Genomic DNA, 17,149 nt, shown 5'->3' on the forward strand with positions numbered 1-17,149 from the left:
CAGGAAGGCTCCCAGTCAACAGTAGGTTGTTAGTAAAATTTGCGAGGGAGTCAAATTTACACATGGATTTTTGACCATGTGATGGAGGGTCGGGACCCCAAGCTCCTGCATTGTTTAAGGATCAACTGTATTAGTTTTAAATAATAAAGTTGACTATAGTTATGAACTTACATATAATGCTAAGGCAAACAGTAACTATTTTGGATTTAAAGAATACTGTAAATATTACTGGAGAATACAATAAATAAAATGTAAAAATACTTCTCCCAGGATGACTGTAATATGTTGTCTTTCTCCTATGACTTATACCCAGCCTATAAATAAAAAATATAATCATTTATGTAGCTGTGACTCTGTCTCAAAATTCTGTCTTTAAATTACACTAAGAATTTGGTTTATTATGAGTAATTTACTTGTGATTATTTCATGTACTGTATGGCCAACTCAACTTTTGCCTTATAACTTTAGAACAAAAATATTAAGAATAAATTGATGTGAACATTTAGTTTGCTGGATTACAGTGTGACTTATGGAATCAAGTGACCTGGGTTCAAAGCCATAGCACCTACACACACACACACACACACACACACACACACTTGGGACCTTAGACAAGTTTTGTAACCTGCCATGTCCCTAGTGTTTGTATCTGAAAAGGGTCACTAGCCATGCCAACCATATAGAGTTGACACGGGATCAAATGAAAACATACAAGTAAAGCTCTGTGTGCATGGGGGTGCCTGGGTGGCTCAGTTGGTTAAACATCTGACTTCGGCTCGGGTCATGATCTCCTGGTTTGTGAGTTCAAGCCCTGCATCAGACTCTGTGCTGACAGCTCAGAGCCTGGAGCCTGCTTCAATCCTTTGTCTCCCTCTCTCTCTGCCCCTCCTCCACTTGCTCTCTCTTTCTCTCTCTCTCTTTCTCAAAAATAAATTTAAAAAATTTAAAAATTTTTTTAAGTTCTGTATGCATGGCACACAGTAAGTGCTCAATATATATTAGTTCTTATTATCCTCTGAGTATTTTTTTCACATGCATATGTATATGTTTTTTTTTTTCCTTTTCCTGTTTTTAATTTGGTATGTGAATATGTGATAACTATGTCTAAGGAATCTGGAAATGCAAATGCTACCAGTACTACTATTGAGGTTTGGTTTTTTTTTTTAATTTCCCTTTTGAGATTCTTTGGATACAAGCATGGAATTGAAGCAACTTCATTTTTAAAGTTTGCAATACTTTTCTGGAAAAAATGGGCCTGATTCAGACTACATTACCCTTCTTAGTTTTCCTTCCGGACATTTCTTTTTCTTTCTTTTTTTTTAAGGTGGCATGAGAAGGGGAGGGGCAGAGAAAGAGGGAGACACAGAATCTGAAGCAGGCTCCAGGCTCTGAGCTGTCCGCACAGACCCCCACGCAGGGCTCAAACTCACAAACTACAAGATCTTGACCTGAGCCGAAGTCAGGAGCTTAACTGACTGAGCCACCCAGATGCCCCTCCCTCCAGAAATTTCTTATAACAATAGCAAAGATAATCAGTGATGATCTGTTTTGTATTGGAAGCATGATGTGAAGGGCCAAGTCTTGGACTACAAGACAGGAGACCTAAGGTCAGGTCCCATATCCTGGGTTCACCAGCAAACATTAATTAGGTGGCTATTAAATGCCTGGCAGTGTGCTTAGGACACAAAAGAGTTAAATAAGAGATAGTCACTCCACTCAAAAACTCAGTCTAGTAAAAAATCAGACATATAAAAAATATGGGGAAAACTGCATGATAGATGCTATAATGAAGATATATAAATGTGGATTGTGGAAACAAAAAAAGAATACACCATCTCTAGCTAGTGTGGTCCAAGATTGCAGAAGAGTATTTGAATAGTGGGCATGATCTTTAGAATGTTAGGCCGAGAGCTTCCTCCTGCTCAGATGGGACAAAATGAATCTGTTACATCCACTTTACCAAATTGTGAGATCCAGGAAAAGAAAATATGTGAATGAGATTTGTGAATTTCAGCCCTGTTTAAAATGTAAGGAAGTAAGACTTGTCCATAGCTTTTCCAAAAATAACTCCCCTATATTCTTTCAGTTTAGCTTTCATAGATGCTCATTTTAACTCATGTTTCCAAATTATTTCTTCTCCCATTTTCCTATACAGACACCAAAGACTTTAAGATATCCTCATCAGTCAAGTTGGGCAAAGAAAAATGAGACAAAGAAAATCAGCTGTATTGAATGGGGTTTTTTTTTCCCTATGTGCTATACATCTAACTGGCAATGAAAATAATATTGTGTTTATTGAGATTATCTCATTAATATTTTCTCTTTAATAGAAAGTCCTAATTCATAGCTGGCAAATAAACAATGGTCAGAGTTTTAGGAAAGCATATTATGGTCTGAAATTATGTGTATGGAATCTTATATAAATGACTTCAGTTGAATCTGATTATCCTATGGGAATTCTATTCTATCAACTTCCACCTTTCTCATAAATTACATTTATTTACTTAGTAAATATTTATTGTGCACTTACTATATGTTACACACTGCAATCACAGCAGTTAACAAACAACACACAGGTCCTAGCTTGTGTAGTTCTTCAGGTTAGAAAGAAATGGAACCATACAGCCGGGAGCACAATACAGTTAAAGAGTGTTGAAATATGACACCAGTGAAACCTAATGGTAGCACAGAAGGGAAGACAAAACCCAGTCCAGGAGGAAGAGCTTTTAAACTAACGCAAGAAAGGAGAAAAAAAATAAGAGGTTTGGATCATTGCTGCTTAATGGACCTTGCTATGTGTAATGCTGTATGTGTTGTTTGGTTATATCAAAGTTCTGTTTTGCAAAATAGATTTTGTTCCTGCTCCATAAGTGGATTTACTAAAGGAAATATTATTTTATTCATTCATTCCACAAATATGAGACTCCTGCTGTTTGCCAAGTAGTGAGCTAAGGTCTTTTATCTGTTAGCAAGCAGTGTACAATTTCAGACAACAATTTTAGGTATTTCAATAAAAGTACATTTCAAAACATATGCATATGGTAAAAGGAAGGGGTGTTTTTGGTTTAAGGGTTTGAAAATAAAAATAATTATACAAACACTTAGCTGAAATAGGAAAGCAGCATGAAGAATGTCCTTCCTGTTAACAAAGGCTTGAATACATGCTTCCGGTTTCCATGGCAGCCCGACTAAACAGAAAAATAAGTCATAGAAATGACTTTTTATCTCAATGACTTGGTTCCCAAACAGTAGGACCAAGAAAAGTCTGTGAGAAATAATGACTGGTGCTGTCCTACTTACAAAAACTGTTTTACAACTTATCAGATTACTTAAGCCAGAAGGAACATTGTTTGAAAAAAAAAAAAAAGATACAAAATTCGAATTTATGTTTTCATTTTGAAAATGTCTGTCTCGGGGCACCTGGTGGCTCAGTTGGTTGACTGACTTCGGCTCAGGTCATGATCTCACAGTTCTTGGGTTTGAGCCCCGCATCAGGCTCTGTGCTGACAGCTCAGAGCCTGGAGCCTGCTTCGGATTCTGTGTTTCCCTCTCTCTCTGCTCCTCCCCCTCTCATGCTCTGTCTCTCTCTCTCTCCTTCAAAAATAAATTAAAAAAAAAAAAAAACTTAAAAAAAAAAAAGAAAATGTCTGTCTCGAGTTTCTTTGCTCCTCAAAAAAAAGAATTCATTCAAACATCTGCTAAACAGCACATAAACAATGTGACTTCTCTTTATGCCACTGAACAGTTAAAAATGGTGAAAATGACCAATTTTATGATATGTATACTTTATGACAGTTTTTTAAAAAGATTAAAACTAAAAAAGAAAAAAATGCCTAAAAGGAAAATCTGCTAAACAGACCCTGTTTGTGCTGTCTAACTTACTTGTAAATGTACTTTAAAAATTGCCTTAAAATCCCTTTAGAAGGAGAAAACTCTTAAGCTTAAATTATAATGAAAAAGCAACAGAAAGTTAGACTTTTGATACCTCAAAGCCAGTGTCCAAATGAACTCTACAGCTAGCCTCATGATGTTTTCTGAATGTTCACCCTGACCTCCGAGAGAAACAGGAAGGAAAAGAGAGACAAGAAAACAGGGAGGGGGGAAGATAGAGAAAGAATAAGACATTCTACTGACCATGTTGCTTTATTTCCCAGAATGATTCAATACCTCAAGAAGATTTCACTCCAGAAGTGTACAGAGTTTTCCTGAACAACCTTTGCCCTCGACCTGAAATTGATAACATCTTTTCTGAATTGTAAGAGAACACGTTCTTTTAACCCACTTTTTCTCGGCTTGCAGAGGTGCTCGGGGTGGCTCAGGCAGGATTTTGAGCAATAGAGGGATATGGAAGAACTCTTTATGCACCGTGTACGATAACAGCTCTTGTGTGTAATTTGTTGGGACACCACCAACATTTCTACCCCTCATGTGCAACCCCTGCTTCTAATGAGTGAAAGGTTGCTGTGATTAGTTCTTAGTTTACAAATCATCTGGGGCTCTGTTTGATTTGAAGATTATGGCTAGAACACAGCATCTTGGCTCAGTGGAGGTATATCCATGGTGCAGGAAGAACTCTGACCTGGGGACCGGTCAGGTCACGTCTCTGAATCACATTAGTGAAATGAGAACTTTGGATTGCTAAGAACTTCCCCAGCTGAAAATCATTTGCTTCTATTTTAGAAAATTCATAGGCATTCCTTTAAAAAAATAAATGAAAAAAATAAATAAAAGAAACAAACCAAAACACCAGGGCAAATGCAGAGCAGCAGCAATTCACCTTTCCTAGTATACTGAAATCTACATGACAATAGAAAATCAATCCCAAATTGATTGACAAAATAAGGATTTTTATTATGTGGAAGACAAGCGAACAGCGCTAAGAATGATGCAGGATATACTCACTTTGTGATGTTTATTGCCATTAACTGTTTATTGAACATCAGCAATATTTGCACCATTGAACTTGCTTTGGGTTTGTCAACAGGATTGAAAAGGGAAGTTTGATCGTACTATGTTGAAGATTTATAGACTTTTGCTGAAACAAAACTTTTGACAAGAAAAATGTACCCAGATTGTTTACCTTTTTTTTTTTTTTTTAGTAATGAGTAATAAATACATCTCTAAACAATTAAATGGGATATGGGAATTTGATGACTAAACCATACATTTAGCATCATAATAAAAAAAACCAAAACACCCATACCTCTATGTTCAGTTGAAAGTGGTGCATCCTTAATCACAAGATGCAGTGTTTTCCTTCTGTGAATTTTCTTATGAATCCAGTATGGTTCAAGGCCATTGCGATTTAGTGGCAGTGATTGCAAAACATACTTGCAATATGTTTTATTTTTTAAAAATTGCCTTAAAATCCCTTTAGAAGGAGAAAACTCTTAAGCTTAAATTATAATGAAAAAGCAACAGAATTTTCTTATGAATCCAGTATGGTTCAAGGCCATTGTGATTTAGTGGCAGTGATTGCAAAACATATTTGCATCCCATAGAATACAGCAATTGTGACGGAGCAGCACGTTTTTAGGGCAAGATAGGATTTCAAGATAGCTTGCTCTTTCCAGGTATGGCAGGGTTTTATTTCCCTGTAGCTAAATGCAAATATATGAATGAAACTCTGTAGACAAATATTCTAATTTCTTGGTTTTTAATTGCTTTTAGTGGTGCCAAAAGCAAACCATACCTTACGGTTGATCAGATGATGGATTTTATCAACCTGAAGCAGCGAGATCCTCGGCTAAATGAAATACTTTACCCACCTTTAAAGCAAGAGCAAGTCCAAGTACTGATTGAGAAGTATGAGCCCAACGATAGCCTTGCCAAAAAAGGTCAGTCTACTTTGCCCCACACTGTAGGAAAGCTGGTTTCTAATTGTTAATGGGTCACCTTTTGTAGGTATCCACAACAAGGACTATTTAGGTCCCATGTTTATATGCCTGCTTTCCTTTCTGTCTTGAATCACTAGTGGTTCAATTAGAGATAGAATTTTTTAAAACTTCAGTGTCTGGTTATGTGTATGTGTACATAAAACATTTTCTTAAATGTCATTTGTTTTATCTTAAATTTACCTAGTGACTGAATGCATATTTCTTGAACAAGAAATCCCATATCTTTAAGTTTGTCTTTTTGGCTCTATTTCTAGAAGTTCTATAAAACGACCCATAACTTTTCCTAAATCTTTAAAACTACAGAGACTATTTAATCCATTAGACCCTTGTCTTATTCTAATTTACCCTACTGATGAATTTTTCCACTTATAGAAATACAAAATTTGGCCTTTTATCTAAAAAACAAAAAAATCAGGGATGACTGGTGGCTCAGTCAGTTGAGCATCCAACTCTGGCTTAGGTCATGATCTCACAATCCGTGAGTTCGAGTCCCTCATCAGGCTCTGTGCTGACAGTTCAGAGGCTGGAGCCTGCTTTGGATTCTGTGTCTTCCCCTCTGTCTGTATCTCCCCCACTTGTACTCTGTCTTTCTCTCTCTCAAAAATAAATAAACATGAAAAAAATTTGTTTTAATCAACGTTGATAGCAAAATTTATTAGTCTAATAATTGATCAGAAAGATAGTTCTACGTTGCCTGGAAGTTCTTAAGAAATTTATGTTTTTGATTCTGGAGAAATGAATTGACAAAATAAGTTCCTGACGATTTACTTGCTGGGAGTTTTCAGTTATATGTGGCATCACAGTCCCTGAATAGGCCCTTCGGCTTTCTCTTTACTACCAAGACCAGTTCTCACCTGGACTGAAATAGCTTCACCGAGAAAACTGGTGTGTTATTACTGATGTTATTGTGCGTTGCCTAGATATTCCATAGAGAGGAAAATAAAGTACAATTAACCAACTATTAAGAAGAAATTAATTGCATATTAATACGCAGGCAGTTCATAAGTAACAGAAACAGCTCTAGCAAGCTCAGTGTCATTAATAAGTATGGTTATCATAAAAATAGACTAAAAAGTCTTTTAACCTTTGCATTTATTCTGGAAGTAGTCCTCTAAATGAAAATAAAATGCATGAATTAAGTATAAAAGTAAACTATTATCATTAATTTTATTCTGCATGTTACTAGTTGGGAACTTACAGATGAAATTTTTTTTGGGGGGGGTGGTTTTTGTTCATTTTCTTGGTCAAGCACTTTGCCTTTGTTGTTGTCATCATCCCTGTCACTGCCATGAAGGTGAGGTTGTTAACGGAAACTAGTGATCAACAGTGTGTGTCGGCATTGCCAGGCCCACCCCCCTGAACCTAGTTACTCCTGACACCCTTCAGTCCCTAGAGCCACAAAGATGGGATTTCTCCTTATCATTATGCAAAGAGTAACTCCTTGCAGATTTCTTGCCCGGGCAGCTTGACAGTTCCCTTCTGAAATCTGAACTTCACCAAAAATAACTAGCACAGTGTTATAACAAAGCCAACAAGACCTCTAAAAACGGTTAGCCTGTGACACAGAAGAAACAAATAGCTTTCGTGAAACCAGTAAGACACTTCAGAGACCAAACTTTGCCCCTCTCTCCACTGTTCACACCACACTGCAGATGGTCCGTGCCTCAGCCTGCATATGACACTTCCATCCATCACCCTCTGATGACCTGAAGGCAGTAAAAGACTCAAAGAGAAAAATTTGTGACAGATTATTGTAAAACTCTATAATCCTAGAAGAACTGATTTTGATTCTAATGGAAATTAAGATGATATGTCTTAGCATTTGCAAGTTTATTCAGTGCTGTCTTATGGAAACACTAGCGATGAATTCCATAATCACGACAGGCACATAGGGGCACCTGGGTAACTCAGTCAATTGAGTGTCTGACTCTTGATTTCAGCTCAGGTCATAATCCCAGGGTCGTGGGATTGAGCCCCTTGTCAGGCTCCACACTGAACATGGAGCCTGCTTAGGATTCTTTCTCTCTCTGCCCCTCCTCTACTCACATGGGTGCTCTCTCTCTCTCTCAAAATGAATAAATAAACATTAAGAAGACCTAACAAACTGTTTAAAATAAATAAATAGATAGATAAGTAAGTAAAATAGTAATTTTGGTTTTTTCTACAACTTCCTTTGATATGGATTACAAGCCTCCATGTCAGCCCTGATGTGATTTTTTTAATCATGGATTTCATTTCTTTTTTTTTTTCTTCTTTTTTTTAATTTACATCCAAGTTAGTTAGCATATAGTGCAACAATGATTTCAGGAGTAGATCCCTTAATGCCCCTTACCCATTTAGCCCAGCCCGCCTCCCACACCCCCTTCAATAACTCTCTGTTCTCCATATTTAACAGTCTCTTATGTTTTGTCCCCCTTTCTGTTTTTATATTACTTTTGCTTCCCTTATGTTCATCTGTTCTGTGTCTAAAAGTCCTCATATGAGTTAAGTCATATGATATTTGTCTTTCTCTGGCTGACTAATTACGCTTAGCATAATACCCTCCAGTTCCATCCACGTAGTTGCAAATGGCAAGATTTCATTCTTTTTGATTGCCGAGTAATACTCCATTGTGTGTGTGTGTGTGTGTGTGTGTGTGTATACATGTATATATATATCTCACATCTTCTTTATCCATTCATCGTGGATTTCATTTCTTAGCCCAAAAACGCCTGTAAGAAAATGAACTTGAGAGTCCTTTAGTTTACTGCTTCAGCTCTATGTGAACAAAGACTAGAGAAAAGTATTTTATTGTGTTAACTGTTATTTCATTGTCAAAAGGATAATGATTTTGAAATCTTTATTTGTAGGACTAAGAAATTGCTGAGTTAGACCTCAGTTGGCTAATAACTAAGAGTTTTAATTATTTTTTTCCAAAGATGAAAATCAATTTTAACATTTGGTTTTGCTGTTCACAATATTGGATGTTTGACTAGGAGTTTTTCAGAAACTTTTTTTTGTTGCATCTTCTTTATTTATAAGGTAACTGCAAATAAAATCTAACAAAGTACAATTTAAGAAAGTATTGTTTAGGGGCGCCTGGGTGGCTCAGTCGGTTGGGCGACCGACTTCGGCTCCGGTCATGATCTCACAGTCCGTGAGTTCGAGCCCCGCATCGGGCTCTGTGCTGACAGCTCGGAGCCTGGAGCCTGTTTCAGATTCTGTGTCTCCCTCTCTCTCTGACCCTCCCCCGTTCATGCTCTGTCTCTCTATGTCTCAAAAATAAATAAACGTCAAATAAAAAAAAAAAAAAGAAAAAAAAAGAAAGTATTGTTTAATTTCAATATGATGACTGGTACGGATCTGCAAGAAAATTAACTTTCATTCATTATGTGACTTTCAAAATGTACGTTATTATTTTGTAAAAAGCAAACCAAAATTTTGAGGTTAAATGACTTACCTGAGATCTTGTACCAAGATGCTCTTCTAGAGAGCAGAGTTTTTAACTTCCAGTCAACGAGTTAATACATTTTGATTAATAAACATGTAAGAAAATAAGTACTATATTAGTAGGATATAATTACTGCAATTACTAATTATTACTATATTATGATAGTACATTTTAATATGCTTATATTACTAAGTATACTTAACATAAATATGGTAGAATAAGATAGAAAATCAGTGTATTACATTATAATTTTTTCTGCTACTTTTGTTTTGATTGGTTCCTCAAATGTGCACAAGCATTAGTTAAATTGACCTACAGATTCAATTCAAATTATCTGAAAAAAGCACTTCCATATTGCTTATATTTGTTATAAAATGCTAAGAATAAGATGCATCCACAATATACATAAATAATAATATAAATAAATTCTCTGCTATTGAGAAACTCTTTTTAAGTAGGTGTTAAACAAGTAAACTTTAGGGGCGCCTGGGTGGCGCAGTCGGTTAAGCGTCCGACTTCAGCCAGGTCACGATCTCACAGTCTGTGAGTTCGAGCCCCGCGTCAGGCTCTGGGCTGATGGCTCAGAGCCTGGAGCCTGTTTCCGATTCTGTGTCTCCCTCTCTCTCTGCCCCTCCCCTGTTCATGCTCTGTCTCTCTCTGTCCCAAAAATAAATAAACGTTGGAAAAAAAAATTAAAAAAAAAAAAAAAAAACAAGTAAACTTTACACAAAGTTGACATATGCTAATGTTTAGTTTTTATATGCACTTCACGTAATTTTTACATAGAAGGTAATCTAAAATTAAATGAAAAATTTCCAATATGGCCAAAAGCCCAAATGCTTAAACCGTACGTTAGATAACTAAACATAGATGTGTGAAATGAAACTCCAGAAGGGATGATGGACTTTGACGCTTTGTGGGCCTGCTGTCATTGGCATGTGGGCCACATTTCCATGCTGGAATTTCTGTTTCTGCAGATGTATATACTGGTTATAAATAATCACAGGGTCTCTGTGCAGTGTAAGGCCAAATGTACACATATTTGGGTTCCACAAAGAAAAAGTTTAAATCTTGTTGCAGAAAATACTGTTCTCAAGGGAGTTCAATTTATTTTTACTATTGAAAATCACACTTTGAAGAATGCCATGGCCCCAGATCAAGGAATGTTTCTTCCTAACCATGTTGTTTGCACTGGAACAAAATGCTTAATGCTAACCCATGCTTAACACAGAAATACATAATGACCCCTGCCTCTTCCAAACCGAAGGGTACTGCATGTCAGTTGGAAGACTAATGTCTCCCAGAGTTTTTCTTTTCTTTTCTTTTCTTTTAATCACTTACACTCTGTAGAAGGAAGGCATTGAGTAAAATTAGCATGAAAAAGAATGAAATGATGCCTTAGGTAACAGACTGAAGATTAGATTTAACTGTTCTGTCTGTAAAAGAAGGCAAAAATTCATTAAAAAAAAAACCAAACCCAGAGAAAATGGTTGAGTTTTTTCATATTTTTATCCTTCTGTGAAGAGCAGGTGTTCATGAGTATGTGTTAAGCAATTGAATTAATATATCAGATTATAATATTACCAGATGTTTCTAACTACATTCCTTTTTATCAGTAGCTCTTCCTCTTAAATTTTTATAAGGTGTGCTGTACAAAAGCTTCCCTGCTTTGTTGCAATTAAGTCATCAAAATGGAGCTATATAATCTCTTTTAGTAGTTGATCAGTACTCACTGAGTTAATAGTTTAATAGTTAAAATGAACTCAAAATAATAATAGCAAATGGATTTGGCTTCAGGCAAAGCAAATAGAAGTTCAGGTATAGTGAGCATTTTGCCTTAAATAGACCTATGTTGATGATTACATCAGTAGAAATAACTATTGTGTATACACACACACACACACACACACACACAAATATATGTATCCATTAGACTCTCCTAAAATTGAACTATATTATATCATTATTGTCAATAGCAAGAAGCATCCAGAATGTGCTAGAAGTAGCACTGGACTTGGGAGTCTTGCAACCATAGTATTAGGTGGAACTCCTTCAGTAGAAAAATGACAGAAAGTTAACTCAAATTGAAGCCCAGAAAGAAATTTATTGTTGCATATGAACAAAAAGTCAAGCTGTGTTTCGTGTTGATCTCAGCTTATCAATAACCAATATTGTGGTAGGACCAGCACTTGTGGTTCTTATTATGATTTCAAGATGCCCGTAAGCAACAACCATCAGGTAATTTGGGAAAAAAAATAGATATTTATTACTTATAAGACCTGAAAATCACACAATACATTTGGGGCCACACAGGGAGATCACTTATAGAGAAAGCACACTCACAAGTCTGGGTTCTGTTTTTATAGGGGTTGAGGGTGGGTGTCTGGGGTTTCATGGGCTTACTCTACTGGTGAATTTAAAACATAAGATCAGGAAAAGACAAGTGGCCTAAATGGCCAGTTATTGAAATCAAGCAAACTTTCTAAATCAAAGGAGTGTCAGTGTGGGGAGGTGAGCTGGCTCCCTATCTAGCTATGGCTGTCAATTGGTTTATTCATGATAGCTGTCTTTGAAGTGGGTGTCTTTTTGAAATGGATGCCTAAGCCATCAAAGCTTAAGTCAGGCACTTGCACTACAAAAAATAAAAGTAAATAACAACAACAACACTATCAGAACTCACACACTACAAGGTGTTAATGACTTCAAGCATGACTACATCAAAGGGCTCCAATGATGTCATAAAGAATTGTCTTTCTTCCTCTCCAATCATTTTCTCTCTACTGGCTGTAATATACCAGCGTGGGCACACTCTCCTAAAGTAACAAGAAGGCCACCAGTAGCTCCTATACTGAAGTTACTTTTACTCATATTTCCAAAAAAATTACCAGAAACCTGAGCCTGTCTTGAGTCACCCAAGGCCACTACTGAACTAGGATCATCATGGCCTGGAGAATAGAGTGCAATAATTAAACAGACTTAGGTCACATGACTCTCCTTAGAGCCAATGAGGGGTCCACTACCCATACCACATGGTTTGGACTGACAGTAGGAGTGAGGTTGTTCTCTGAAATTCAGTCCTGGTGTGCTTCCCAGAAGAAGGAGCAAAAATTCCCTGACCGGGCAGATAAACACAGCAGATCCCCCTAAAACTGGGTCAGAAATCAACAAATCATCACCACTGTTCACCTTACCTTAGGAAACCACTTAACCTCTTTGACTTATCCCACCCTCTAGTTTTCTCATTTTTTGAAAAAAAAAATCCCTGAGAAATTACTGGGAAAATTAAGTAAATTATTTGTGATAGGAGGGTTGCATGTATTAACTGTTGGCCACAAAACCTTTGCTGACTTGAACTATGAAAAGTGGTAATTGGTATTTATAACAAATTATTTCTTTTTTTTTTTTTAAATGTTTATTTATTTTTGAGACAGAAAAAGACAGAGTGTCAACAGGGGAGGGGCAGAGAGAGAGGGAGACACAGAATCTGAAACAGGCTCCAGGCTCTGAGCTGTCAGCACAGAGCCCGACGCGGGGCTCGAACTCACAGACCGTGAGATCATGACCCGAGCCGAAGTCGGACGCTTAGCCGACCGAGCCACCCGGGTGCCCCTATAACAAATTATTTCAAACCATTTTTGGATCTGGAAGTGTGATTCACAGCATTCGGCAGGGGCATTCCTGACTGTTGCTGTCTCTTGGCTAACAGGCTTATTTCACTTATTGCAAATAATAATAAATTAGAATCTTTGAAGATGAAAACTGAAAAAATATGGCAAGTCTTATCTGTGCACAAATGTTCATTTCTGACTCAATCTTTCTTTCATAAATATTTTTATTAAAATAAAATTACAGTTAAAAATGTGAAGATTTACACTGGAATCTTACCATTTACTTCATAACTTAATTTTCCTGGTAATTTTTTTTAATGTTTGTTTATTTTTGACAGAGAGAGAGATAGAGTGTGAGCAGGGGAGGGGCAGAGATAGAGACACAAAATCCGAAGCAGGCTTCAGGCTCTGAGCTGTCAGCACAGAGCCCGACGTGGGACTCTAACTCACGAACCATGAGATCATGACTTGAGCCAAAGTCAGATGCTTAACTGACTGAGCCACCCAGGAGCCCCTTCCTGGTAGATTTTTTAAAAACAATTATTTTCCCAGCACCATTTCACTTTAGTCTAGGTAGAAGTCATTAAAAAATAATGACTATTTTTATTCATGTCTACTGTCTATCCTTGAAAGATCAAACATGCCGTAATTAAAGGGAAAGGCTGGCATAGTGTTATTGTTAAACCAGTTAACCTCAGGCAAATGACTTGACTTGCTGGAGCTTCAGAATTCTCATCTGTGAAGTGGGATGATACCTACCTAGCAGAACTAGGTGCTCTTCCCATTCCCCTGACACTCATGGTTCCAACAAGTCAGCAGTCCCACTACAACTCTCCAGAACTTTCCCACAGCCCAGCTACAGTCAGCCTACAAGGGTTGGGACTTCATGGTCCCAAGAGTGGTTTTCATTCAAGAAGTAGTACCTTATCGCCCTTGCCCCTTATGCGGGATGGTTTTGAGGCTAGTTCTCCCAGAGTTCCCCAATGGGATTGGACCCTAGTTGCCTACAACTGTAACTTGGTTGATAATGTTCCCTTTACTAGGCCACCTTTCCTTCCTTCCCTTTTCATTTCTCCACTCCTCTACTGTTATCTCCTGGGGTTGCCTCCCAAATAAGTTACTTGCACTGAAATCCTTGTCTCAAAGCCTACTTGTAGAAGAACCCCAAGATAAGCACTTTTCATAAATTGCCCTCAGAGTCAGAAGTGAAAAGTGGACAAGATTAGAGTAGCTGAGCATTGAAAGAAAAAAAAATGGGAGGAGGCAGTGCCCATGGCCTGTCCCTTCCAACCTGTCATAAGACTGTTTATTGTTACCATTCATGAAGGTCTGGCTGGTGGCCTCAAATCCTGGGCTTTCTTGTCTATGAGGGACCTAGCTACTTAGCCCAAACTCTCAGACCAAAGACGAGGCAGCTAAGGAAGGACAATATTGAGACTAGGACCATATTTCCTGTGCCCCAATGCAGTGTCCTCCCTAGCACTTCCGGCTCTCACTTGGGGCCCACCACCAGGATTTTCTGAGAAAGGAGATACAGGTCAACTGTTTAGAAGTTAGCAGTTGGCATCCACAAAGGTCGTTTTCAAACTTGTCCTTGACATAACCTACTTTATTTGTGTTTGTTTCTTCCAACAAAGTTTCACAAGGAAGGCCAATGTGTAGGGAAACCTTTCAAAGCACTATTTTGGTTGAAGAGAGGGGAGTCTGGAATAGAGCTGGTGGTGGCCTCTCCTCCACCTCATTCTCTGCAGGCGCTTCTGTCAAAACCCCAGGAGATTCAGGATGCTCGGTTTAAAAACCACTCATCTGGAGGAAATATTGACGGGTTTAAAGATCTGCCTCACAATTAAGACAGCATCTATTTAAATATTTCTATATAGATTACCTGTGGAGCAATCCAAAAAATAAAAGGATTGGAATGAATGTACACAGTCAACTCAAACAATACAGAATCTCTTCCTCAAAGACAAAGGCAGATGAAAACTGGGTGACGTGTTCAGTTCTTTTCATGGCTTAATTAAGTTACTACAGTGAGAAAGTGGCTGAAAAGCCACTCTAGTATTTTATTGATTAAGATCCCATTTAAACTCCACCTATTGACTTTCTAGCCCTCTGAGGAAGGTCACAGAAGAATGACATTATCAACTGTGTGTTCAAACTCCTCTTAACTTTGTGTTTCCTATGTTCATAGACTTCTCTGTATTTCAGTCTGGCTCAAATGAAAAAAAAATTGTTTCAATATTGCCATTATGAGTCCATTGTTCATTAGTTGACTTGGTAACATACTTCCCTTTCCCTTCCTTGATTGCATTTCCTCCTTTCCCAGGAGTCTGAGGCCTGAGGAGAGGCAAATGCCTGGCCTAGGGGTCTTGGGTTTTTCCCTCCTCCAGGCATTCTTTCAGTGACCTCCATGTCTGCTGAGAAGCATGGCAGTAGCCAGAAAGTCACAGCCATGTCCATTCGTAGCTGAAGTAGCCTTTATTCAGAAAACAACCAGTCAGGAAAAAAAATAAATTGTAAAAGACTAAGTCAAATGCCAGTTCCAAGGTGTGGGGAAATGAGTTGGGTAGCCTAATCCACTCTAGAATGCTGAGTTTTCTTAAAACCTCTTTCCCTCAGCCTACTATCTCTTCCCAAGGTGCTTTGTAGTTTCACGTGAGAGCTGAAGGGACAAAGCAGATAATGGCTACTTTCCTGAAAGTAGCATTAACAGTTGCTAACTATGATACCTCCCCCTTCTCAGCAGAAGTCAGGTGGGACTATGGCTCAGTTAAAAAGAATGCCTTAGTAGGTAACACTGCTGGAGAAAGGCCACTAAGTCATAGGCATTTGGCCCCCAACATCTGCGTTACCCGTAGTCTAGTATTGTTAATAGTTGGTTTTGTACGAAATAAGTGGGAAAGAAACAGTTCAAATGCAGAGAGAATCAACTCCATGGAAAACAAACTGTCTACAAGGAACCCAGATGATATGAGATGTGGACTGTTTACCCTAACACTTACCAGCTAAAAAATGTGCCATGGCAATAGGTGAAATAATGTCAGGAAGCAGAGAATGATCTATAACTTCATTAATTCGTTATAGACATTCTAGAAATTCTGTCTTAACTCTGAACCACTGTGGTCTCTAGGAGTCCAGAGTGAAAGCAAAACAGAGTAGAGATAAGATTATTTTAAGATGAAGGCTTAACTGAGGATGTTTGACAAAATCAACCTTCTCACCTAACACTCTACCTTACATGTAGAAAATAAGCCAAAGATGTTTCTTATTAATGTTGCTATTTGTCTTTGTTTGGGTTCCCCCAGGAGCCAACTCTGGGAGAACTCAAGTACAAAGAGTTTGAGAGGTGATACAAAAGAAAGTGAGAACAAGGAAGGGAAGGCAGATAGTAAGGTTGTGAAACCAAGCAAGTTATCCATGTGTGTAACTGGGACTCAGTCCGGAGGTGAATTCTAGAAGCCAATGTAGAACACACACCTGAGTTTCCCAAGCATAGTCACTACAGATGCTGTTAGAAAATATTAATCCTCAGGCACTTCTGGCCTGCATCACATAAAACCACCAGACAAAGAGTTGCACATGGAAGTCCAGCCCAACCATATTTCCTGGGGCACCAACACAGGCTGCTACAATGTCATTACAGACAAAACCATATTCCCCATGATCACAATAGTATAGAAAGAATTCTCCATCCAACTCTGCAACTATAACAGGAATCTCCAGCACGTCAAAGGAGAAATCCTCCAAGGTACCTGATGCTCACTGAACTATTTTCTTTATTCTAACACATATTTGGTGTAATTGTATGGACACTTTAATCTGACAAACACGTATTATCCATGTGGCTTAAGAACTCCAAAGAAGTGGAACAAACTCAAGATAAAGTCTTTGCTCTTAAGGAGACTATAATTTGAAGGGGAAATGATATATACAAGTAACTACAATACAAGATAGAATGTAATACACCTCCATTCATTCACCCAGTATCTATTGAGTGTCCTTTGTGTGCCAGGGAAGCTTGGAGGGAAGGGGAAGTTTTCTTTATTGAGGTTCTTGGGAGTGTTGGGAATTGCTCTAAGAAGGGAAGGCTTTTGAAGAGGAAAGTGACATTCAAGCTGCATTTCAGGAATGCTGAGACATATAAGGCACTAAGAGATAACATCTAAGTAGCTCAGAAAGCATTAGTGAGCACATATTCTAGGCCTGCCTTTACA

The 17,149-nt window shown here is 37.9% G+C and overlaps 1 protein-coding gene across 3 annotated transcripts in view; it reads left to right on the forward strand.

The window, feature by feature from the left end:
* PLCB1 (phospholipase C beta 1) overlaps positions 1–17,149 on the forward strand; it is a 702,980-nt gene that overhangs the window by 488,887 nt on the left and 196,944 nt on the right. For all 3 annotated transcript variants that reach the window (XM_030310083.1, XM_030310080.1, XM_030310081.1), the window contains exons 8-9: positions 4,155–4,255; positions 5,671–5,837. In XM_030310083.1, coding sequence (XP_030165943.1) covers positions 4,155–4,255; positions 5,671–5,837 — 268 coding nt within the window. The remainder of the gene's footprint in view (positions 1–4,154; positions 4,256–5,670; positions 5,838–17,149) is intronic.

The sequence above is a fragment of the Lynx canadensis genome, chromosome A3 (assembly GCF_007474595.2).
Source record: "Lynx canadensis isolate LIC74 chromosome A3, mLynCan4.pri.v2, whole genome shotgun sequence".
Lineage (NCBI taxonomy): Eukaryota > Metazoa > Chordata > Mammalia > Carnivora > Felidae > Lynx > Lynx canadensis.